Source organism: Cyprinus carpio, chromosome B9, assembly GCF_018340385.1.
Source record: "Cyprinus carpio isolate SPL01 chromosome B9, ASM1834038v1, whole genome shotgun sequence".
Taxonomy (NCBI): Eukaryota; Metazoa; Chordata; class Actinopteri; order Cypriniformes; family Cyprinidae; genus Cyprinus; species Cyprinus carpio.
Window position 1 is genome coordinate 1,971,279 of NC_056605.1, and position 10,228 is coordinate 1,981,506.

General features: G+C 37.2%; 1 protein-coding gene across 1 annotated transcript; it reads left to right on the forward strand.

Annotated features, from left to right (window-relative positions):
- Positions 1-534: 534 nt before the first annotated feature.
- On the forward strand, positions 535-6,780 carry LOC109073313 (cytohesin-interacting protein-like). Its single transcript, XM_042730596.1, has 9 exons — positions 535-819; positions 906-1,138; positions 1,413-1,462; positions 1,549-1,603; positions 2,156-2,258; positions 2,897-2,990; positions 3,762-3,828; positions 4,061-4,127; positions 4,520-6,780. Exons 2-9 carry the CDS (start codon positions 962-964, stop codon positions 4,936-4,938), a joined length of 1,032 nt encoding a protein of 343 aa, XP_042586530.1. The 5' UTR covers positions 535-819; positions 906-961; the 3' UTR covers positions 4,939-6,780.
- The last annotated feature ends 3,448 nt before the right edge of the window (positions 6,781-10,228 follow it).

A 10,228-nucleotide genomic window follows, 5' to 3' on the forward strand; every position in this document is an offset into this window, starting at 1 on the left:
ACTAAGGACGTTTCAGTGTTTTTATATTTTATGTAAGTGTGAATATTTTTAATGTGATAGACAAAAACATTATTTGGGCAACAAATCTGAGGACAGTTGATTATATTTTCAATAAGTATGAATTCTAACACTTGATAGAAAACTACTAGTATATTTATTTTAGTATAACTATTACATAAAATATATTTGGAAAATATACTTGAATATAAGTTTACTTAAAATAAACTTCAAGAGAAGGCCTACTTCTTTTTTTGTAAGAAAACATCATTGGGAGAGAATCGCATTATGTCCCTTTGGAGGAGTATTTAAATAATCAGAGCCTGTAATTAATTAAATAAATAAATAAATAAATAAACAAAAAAATAAAAAAAAAAAAAAAAAAAAATAATAATAATAATAATAATAATAATAATAATAATAATAATAATAATAATAATAATAATAATAAAGTGCATGATGAGATTCATATATGTACCAAGTTTGGTGATGGTAGATAAAACTGAGGGTCTTATCTCATCTGTCTCTCACTAGGCCAGGTCCTCTATGTAGACCACGAAACAAAAGTGATTTTTCCACAGAGAAAGAAATAGGTAAAAGCTGTGCAGCACTGTGGAAACAGGTGAAAGATGAAAGAGATTTGATACTACTGTGGTTCTTTATGCATGTTCGTTCTCAGACTGCTGCAAAATTCTCAAAGGAGCTCAAGGCTAAGGAAGGAAACAGCCACAAGCAGATGTGCGATTTCTGTCCACAGCACACTAGACAAAGATGAAAAAAAGTGAAAGAATAGAGAAGAGGAAAAAGGAACCATATAAAATGGTTAACATACACCCACACACTGATTCTCGATGTCTTTAGTTCCTGACACTCACGTGACACGGGTATATCCGCTGTGTATACTACAGACAGGTCACACTGAAGCCTGCAGCTGCATACAGTGTGGTTCAATGAATAAGGAGGCATGATGACATCCAATAAAAACTTTAAAGCACCTTTAAAACAGCTGAGCAGCCTGGACAGCTACATAATCGACAACTCTCAAAAGAAGAAAAACATACTATGGCGACGACGTTCATTCAGCAGTGCCAAAAATTCGAATACTGAAGAGATCAAAGATGGGACATTATCACGCAGTAAGGTGGGACATTCATTGATAGAATTTTATTATATCTGTTTCGATGGCAACACGAATGCTGAGAAATTAGAATTATATAACCTGACAACTGTAGGTCTAACATTAATTTTGTCAAAATATTCTAGGAATGTTAATGGATTAAAAAAAAAAAAAAAAAAACCTTGCAATTTTTTTTTTCAAAACATGCATTTGCGCAGGATCCTTGCAGTTTTTCAGAATTGCAGATGGTTTCTTCTTAGTAGATTATTGATTTAATCTGAGAATTACTCTTTTGCAGCTGCACAGAACACACTCTGCATCTCTAGTGGATTATACTGATCCTCAGAGGTAAGACTGATTTGCTGATTCACTTCATTGTGAATATCTGATGTCCCTCATTTCAATGCATATGCAAAATCTCCTGTTTTACACAGAACCATGGTTATATTGGAGAAACAAGACAATGAAGCCTTTGGATTCGAAGTTCAGGTATGTTTTATACTCATAACCATTGCTTCACACTGCATCAAATGCATTTTATTTATTTATTTAGTTAGTTATTTCACACAATTGCAATTTCTCATTAATAAGTAAGCTTTTGTCTCATGAAGTATATGTACTGTAGGCTAATTTCTAAATTTCATTGCCATAGCAATATACCACAGAAATTATTTGCAAACAAATTATTTTCACAGAACAAACTTCTTTTTGCAATGGCCCTTTTATCTAATGTGTCAATAATTTTAGTGGGTGTATAAAGTTCACATATTGTGTTCTAGCAGAAAGAAGTCTCAGGTGTTTCATCATTACATTAGTCATCATTAACTGTGGACCTGATCCTCCTCTCTGCATTTTGAATGTTATATATTGTTTTGTTTTTCAATATGTATATTCTGTGTCTAAATTCAATTTATTTATTTTACATTTTTTATATGGTTTAATTGTCCATATAGATTTTGGGGCCATTTTACATACTCAGCCACAATCAATATAACAGACTAATTTTAAATGCTCCATTGGGATTTATGTCTCTCTGTGCAGACATATGGTCTCAAGGTGAAGAACAGCAGTATGGTGGAGATGTGTACATTTGTTTGCAGTGTGCAGGATGGCAGTGCAGCCGAAACTGCAGGTTTGACTGCTGGTGAGCAGGTTTTCCGCTTCCTCTACTTAGAGTGTTACTCACTCCACCCATCTGACCTGACCCTGTTTATATGACACTTTCCCACAAGCCTACATGCAATCTACAGTACATTTAACACAGCTGATGCATTGCTCTATTCGGTCTTTATGGACTGTTATCTCATGCTCTCTCATATATATAAATTTTTCTAATAGATAGCTCTACAGTCTGTCTGACCACTACAATTTAAATTCAATGCATTAATATTTCCCGAGGTTATAATGATAATACGTTATAAAGTTAATAAAACATTTTAAACATTTTTAGACATCAAAACACTCATAATTTAAAAATAACTGATCTATTTTTTTAACCGTGTTTTGGACCCTCTGACCATTAAAATGACTCTCTTTTTAAACTGCACTGTTGTGATTCCATATTACATGTGAAACTGTCATGAAAAGTGTTGCTTACAGCATTACATTCACTACTCCCATTGCATGAAAGGTTGCAGTGCTGAGCAATGTGTCCATGTGAGTGCATTACATTTGCATGGGTTTTTGTTCATGCATGTGTGTGTGTGTGTGATTGGCAGCTCTGAGTACTAAATTATAGCTCTTTATTTATTTATTTTTAATCTCTCTCTCTCTCTTTGATAGGTGACATTATACTGTCAGTAAATGGAGTCAGTATTGAGGGATCTACCCACCAGCACATTATTGAGTTGATTCGAGAATCCACTAACATGCTGAAGTGAGTATAAGTATCAGAAATAGTATGTTTCTGCTATGGTCACGAATGATACCTCAAATAATGCAGCTTTTTAAGAAGATATGTACTATTAAGTGATCAGACTCATGGAAGATAAAAAAAAAAGATGGAAACCAAATTCCTAGGAAAACCTAGGGCCAGCTGCACAAATACCTATTTTTTGTGAGTATAGTTAGAATCTACTTTAACAGGATAAACTGAAATTCATGACATTTCAACAACTTCTGCTCACAAATTTATGGGCTGCTATTGGATCATTGAAGGTAAAAATCATATTATGCACACACACTTTGCAGAGAGCTTGCAACCTACTAGCTTTGGCAAATGTAAGCCAACTGTGGTGTAACTAAAATTAATAAAAAATAAATAAATAAATAAAATAAAATAGTTACAAACTAGCTAGTATTTACTTACTCTCTACTGAGGAGATTACATTCACTTTTAATAATAACTTATAAATGGCTGGTGCAACCCTGATCCAAATCTAGAGACAAAAATGTCACTAAGACAAGAACTCTTTTGACTTGCCAATGTGACTTTTGCCAAAGACTCATTTGTGCAGTCACTTAGCAACCACCCAGAACACTCTAGCAACCAACAATTAACAAATTAAAACAATTTGTTTATATCTTGTGTTGGTAGGATGTAACTAATGCAACAGAACTGTCAAAAAGAAATAAAATGAAGAAACAAATAAATACCTTTTGACCATCATATGTTAATTAGAATTTTTCTCTCATGTTTTTGTGTGAAGCTGGAGACGGTCAGTGGGAATGTTGTGAAGAGAATTGAATTAGAGAAAAAGATACGCTATCTTAAGGTGTGTATTTATGCATGATTGTGTGTGTTTGTGTGTGGTTACTACACGTACACAAAGCTGAAACTTTACTCAGAAAGAAGTCTCAGGCAGCCTGTATTGTGTATAATATAGCGTATGTGTTTCCGTGAATGCTGAAACATCTAAATGAATGCTGATCAACATACTATACATACACGTTTACCAGAATGACTCATAGATGCTGATCTAGTTTCTGTGTTTTCCCTCGGCACAGCAAACTCTTCGTGAGAAATGGGTGGAACTGCAATCTCTCACACTTCAGGAAAAGCGTCTTACTCGAGGTGAAAAAAAAAAAAAAAACTGTATAAAGCTGTTCAGACAGTTAGATGCCACTCTCTGACAGAAAAGTGAATATCTCCCTGAGAGAGTTACAGTTGGATTTACAACATGGATTTGAAACAAATGAATTTACATGAATAATGCACAAATGAAAAACGTTTAAAGGTTTACATCCACTTGGTTCTTTTTATGATGTTGCTTCCTCAGTGATTATCCTCAGTTTGTATGGTTTGTGATGGTTGTGCATGAGCTCCTGTTATGTTTCTGAAGCTGTTTAACAAAAGGGGTTTAAACAAAGTTGTTAAGAAACCCTTACTGTGCCCATCTGTGTCCTTTGTCTGATACTCTGATGCTGAACAGGCTGATGCTTTAGGTGTCTCTGTCTGTGTTCCAGGTAATCTGAATGAGAGTGCTCAGCATCCATCTGTTGACTCTCTGCTGTCTCTCTCATCTCCAACTGGCCGCGCTGGGCATCGTTTTTCTAGTGACAGCAGTTGCCGCAGCATAATGACAGATGATAGTGAGGATGCAGCCTTCATGTCATCAGTATTTGATGACTCAAGTCCGTTCAGCCCAACTGAGCCAAATGGAGGCTTCTTCCGGTTGGAAGGAGGAGCTTTGCGACCCCTGACAAGAACACGCAGCATTAGCCTGACCAGCAGTAACAGTTCACTCTCGCCGAGCTGGGAAAATTCATCTTCATCCATGTTTGGGACACTGCCAAGGAGAGGCAGAAAAAGTAGTGTCCGCAAGCACCTTCTAAAGTTCATACCTGGACTGAATCACTCCGTAGAGGAAGAAGAGGGTAACTAAAACATAATTTCTACCACCACTGACTGCTGATCTGATGAATACTTTGTAAGGACCTTGGGCGGTGGGAGAGTCATACTAGTTTGAACTCTTCTGTTCTCAAAACGTTCTAGAATTCATGCCATCCAAGAACTCATTAGCAATTATGACTTTCTTGCTTAAAGTGTTGATGAAAAGAAGGGTTGAATCTCACATGAGCATTACGGACTGCATGGCAGCAATCTTTGTATTATTTTCTGCCTTTTTTTTTTTTTTTTTTTTGGCAAGGGACCAAAGCATTATGACTTTCCCCAAGAAATAAACAACTGGCATTAACCAAACCTTGGAAAGTGTATGCTGGAATGCAAATGCATTGAGAGAATTGTGCACATTGCCTCCCTCCATTGCTCTATTTGAGTGGTTTAGATTTCAGTCCCGCAAGCTCATGAATGTGTCCTAGTTCCCACTTGATCTTGTAACTAATCAAGAACTCATAGTCTCATATCTGATATGTGTATCTTATATCTATAGATCTCATATCTGTTGTAGCATGCACATGTGAGGGGGCTTAGTGGTTGAAGACTTAGGGGTGGGTGGAAGCCCTAACTCTGCAAAGGCTTGTTGCTTCTTAATGTAATTTTGGACTTAACACAATCCAAGCGTTCGTTACATTTGCAGTCTTCAAAAGCCAATTTTCTCATTTAGATCTACAGTCTTGATGAATCAAGAATCTGAAAAGAACAGGCTACCTAAATATTAACATATCTGGTTTACTACTGACTATGGTTTTCAATGAATACTTCAAACCCATTAATTTAAAATGGGATGTTGCATTGCAAGACATTTGAAGGTAACTCTGAGATTTGTTACCACAAGAGCAACATAATAAATGAATGTTATGTATATCCAGGGGGTCCTTGAGAATATGTATGTGGCTTAAGTGTCTACTAAATGACAAGTAACCAGTATGATTTGTTTGCCTGCATGCTTACTCTGCCTAGTAACCAGATTGTACAGGTACTGTAAGTTTAGGGTTGAGGTTAAAGCGTCTTGCATTCATCTTGCAAACTTAACGCATTCTCATCCATCTCAGTTAAGTGTTTTTATAGGTAGTTAAATGTTAAGGTTTGATAGTGTTGTTTCAGGGCCAACAGATTTTTTTCTGCTTGACAAAATCCATCAGGCTCTCACCAAAAACAGACACTGAAATTACACAACAATTGAATAATGCACAAAATTATTTTGCTGCGCATCAAAATCTCATAATTAGAAACAATTCATTTTAAAGAATATTTAAGACAATTTATAGTCAATGCTATTATATAGAGTATGATTTTTTATTTATACTCTGTCAGAATTGAATCCTTATCTCAGATTAGTTTAGATCAAAACTTTAAATCATTGACTGCATGAAAAAAGACTGCTCTGTAGTGAGTGTTTAACATTAAGTGCTGACTTGAAAAGACTGTGATGACATGAGAGACAGAGCTCCAAACCACAGCAGGTATAGAGAAATTCATAACAGGATGTGGTCTGATGGAGGTGCTACCATACCACCCTTTTTTTCTTTCTTTCTTAAGTGATCCCTGTAACAGAAAGTTTTATTTAAACTAAATTTAAATTAAATAACACAAATATGTATTAATAAATAATTAATATATTTAAACTAAATTTGAATATATTAATAATTTATTAATTATTTTCAATTTATAATAAATGTGAAAACCAATGTTTGGCATGTGTTTCTTTATATTTCTTTCTTTCTTGAATTTGTATTTATTTATTTACCTTAATGATCATACTGAGGGGGACATTCTCATCAATAAAAAACAACAACAACAACAACAATAAACAAACAAATAAAAATCATCTCTTGCTGTTGCTGCTTGTCACCTGCATACAACACAGGAAATATGTGCTTGAAACAGAAAGATGCCATCTAAACATGGTTCTTTATTCTCTCTTTTGTTTCATTTTACCATTTTGACTGGATTTCAGCATTATGTTGCCCTCATTTAGTTAGTTGCCAAGTGTTTTTATTGAAATCAATAATCAAATGACACATTTGCATTTTCACAGTTCTCTCATGTTTAAGCCCAGCGCAAACTCAACTGCCACTCTAGGCAAAACACAGCCATGCCGCTCCCACTTTACATTCACAATTAAACAAGATCTCTAGGATGCATGTGAAAGACTGGAAACATTGTTTATTGATACAACTGCATTAAAATAAAAGCAGACATATTTTCTGATCTTTAGTATTTTTTTTTCATACTGCAATATATATATATAAATACTATATATATATAAACAATACAGATGCAAATGCAAATTAAGTGTATGTACAAGTGGCAGGCCTGAAAAGGCCATCGAAAGATTTGGGAAAATTCCTGCTAAGCAGCTCGACATAAGCGCTGTTTAGTATGCGGAAAGCACAAGTCTTTGTAGCTCATTTTCAAAAAGAGACACAGAAATATGTTTGTCTATATGCACACGCCATTTTGATCTTTTGATGTTATGTTATATTTAATATTTTGTAGTTCAATATGATAATGGATGAAGGAAGACAGGGTTGGCAAGTAAATCTGTTTATTACTCATAAAATAACCAAAAGAACAAAATAAAGTGCTGTCAGGCTTCACAGTCTCTCACAAAGACACACACACAAAGCTCAGTCTCTGCTGGGGTTCAGTCTCTCTCTCTTTCTCCCCATCTGGAGCCCCAGCCTGTGTTCCACCTTAAACTTAAAAGGCTATAAAACTAGATACCAACAGGTGATCCGCGCGTTGGTATCCTTCATACGATGGAGCCACTGGAGGGGTGTGTGGTCCGAACAGAGGGTGAGGTAATAATGAAGGGTGAGGACGGCTCGCCGAAATGGACAAACAGTCTTTTTCAATGGTGCTATATCTGGTTTCTCTTTTGGAGAGCTTTCGACTCAGATACAGCACCGGCTGCTCCTCTCCTCTGACCACCTGGGACAGGATTGCACACAGCCCCCTGCCTGACATGTCTGTCTGCAACAAAAAAGGGAGATCAAAGTTAGGAGAGTGTAAGTGCGGCCCACCCCACAGGGCAGCCTTTTCCCTTGGTTAGGGTCTGTTGGCACAGCTCCGTCCACTGGACCAGATCTGGTGCTTCCTTTTAGGTGAGATCAGTCAGCTGGCTGGTGAGCTCCGAATAATTAGGAATAAACCTTCTATAATATCCCACCAGCCCCAGGAACTGTCTCACCTCCTTTTTGGTCTTGGGACTTGGGCAGGCCGCAATCGCAGCCGTCTTATCAATTTGGCGATGCACCTGCCCATGTCCCAAGTGGAAGCCAAGATACCATACCTTCATAGCCCAGTTGCACACTTCGCCATGAATCCAGCCACCCTTAGTGATCTCAGGACAGATGTTCCATATGCTGCTGCCAATCATTACTGTGTATAATGATGTCGTCAAGGCAGTGGCATACAAGCTATGTGGCTGGAGGATTTTGTCCATGAGATGCTGAAAGACACCAGCGGCGGACGTTCTCGTGAATGCCCGGCCAAAAGAATCGGGCCATGAGTCGTTCACGTGTCTTTGCTTCCCACAAGTGGCACGCCGTGGGACTACAATGAGTCTTTTTGGGACTAATAAATGGGTTGAATTTATTTTTGTCTGGGTATCTTGGGTCACCCAGTACAACCTATCTTTTATAAGGGAAAAACAAGGATAAGAGAGTGGCTGATCAGGCTGGAGAAGCTGTCCGTCGATGGTACGGACCCGGTCATACACGTTTTTAAGTGTCTCATCACAAGACTGTTCAAGAGGAAAGTCATCTTGCTCAGGGGACTTAAGCTCCACCCTCAGCCCTGTCTCCCAAGAAGCATCTGCACACAAAACCCCCAATAACTGTGTAAATGCCGGCCAATCTGTACCCAAAATCAGCTGATGCCTAAAGTGGGAATTAACTGCCACCTTCATTCTATTCCTTTTCCCCAGAAATTGAATACTAACAGGCACTAATGGGTAGTTCACCACATCCCCGTGCACACACCTCACCTTAACCTTGCAGCTCATATCCAATGCCCTTTGTTGCATCAGGCTTTGATGAATAGAGGTTTGGTTACAGCCTAAATCCACTTTTCAGGCTGTAAAAGTGGATTCAGGCTGTAACCAAACCACAGTTCACAGTTCACAGTTCACTTTATTAGCCATTTGCAGTATAAAACCACATTGGAAAAGATGTGCAAGAAGCTCAAAGTACAATGTAAAACATAAAATAAAACAGGACATAACATAAAACAAACAAGCAGGTGCCACATAAAAGCTCAAAAGTAAAATACTGTACAATAAAATCCACACATAAATTTAAAGTGCCTAATTTAAAGTGCTTTGTTTAAAATGATTAACAGCTTGGGGAAAGAAACTGTTTAAATGGCGATCAGTAGAACATTTGACTGAGCGATACCTTCTCCCTGAGGGAAGCATCTCAAAGAAGGCCCCTGCAGGATGGCCTGAGGCATCGTTAACAAGTTTTAAAGCTTGATTCAAGAGTCTAGCTTTATATGTAACCTCCAGGAGCGATTCCTGATTCCTATTGTGACAAAAATCAATAACAAGTTCACATGTTTTTGAAGTGTTCAAAAGCAAGTTGTTTTTTTACTCCATTGAACAACATTCTCCACCTCCTCGCGATATTTGAGATTCATCGTTTGACCTAATCAGCCCAATGATAGTTGTATCATCGGCATATTTGATTATCACATTATTATCATAGGATGCTACAAGGTCATGAGTATACAATGTGAACAGTAGGGGGGTCAAGCTACACCCCTGTGGTGAACCAGTGCTAACATACAACTCATCTGAAATACAGCCATTAATTTTGACCCTTTGTGGTCGACAAGTGAGGAAATTTAAAATCCATTTACAAATGGCATCATCGACTCCAAGACATTTCAATTTGTGAAAGAACTTTATTGGGACCATTGAGTTAAAAGCTGAACTATAGTCTATAAATAGCATTCTAGCATATGATTTATGTGCATCAAGATGCTTATAGACAGAGTTCAAAGCAAAGCATCCTCAACACTTCTGTTTTTCCTATATGCAAATTGTAGTGGGTCCACAGACATAGGGATTTGATCTCTAACAAAGTCCAACACCAACCGCTCAAAGGTTTTCATCAAGACAGATGTGAGGGCCACTGGCCGATAGTCATTCAAACACATCACAGGTGTCTTCTTGGGCACTGGAATTATGATTGATCTTTTAAACTAACTGGAACAGTGCACTTCCCAAGTGACATGTTAAAAAGATCAGTCAGAACAGGAGCAAGTTG

Bases quoted from the DNA above. Each gene is read 5' to 3' on its own strand.
- LOC109073313 (XM_042730596.1), top strand. From the start codon at position 962: ATGATGACATCCAATAAAAACTTTAAAGCACCTTTAAAACAGCTGAGC. The intron at 3,829-4,060 runs GTGTGTATTTAT...CCCTCGGCACAG, and splicing joins AAAAGATACGCTATCTTAAG to CAAACTCTTCGTGAGAAATG. The intron at 4,128-4,519 runs GTGAAAAAAAAA...TCTGTGTTCCAG, and splicing joins GGAAAAGCGTCTTACTCGAG to GTAATCTGAATGAGAGTGCT.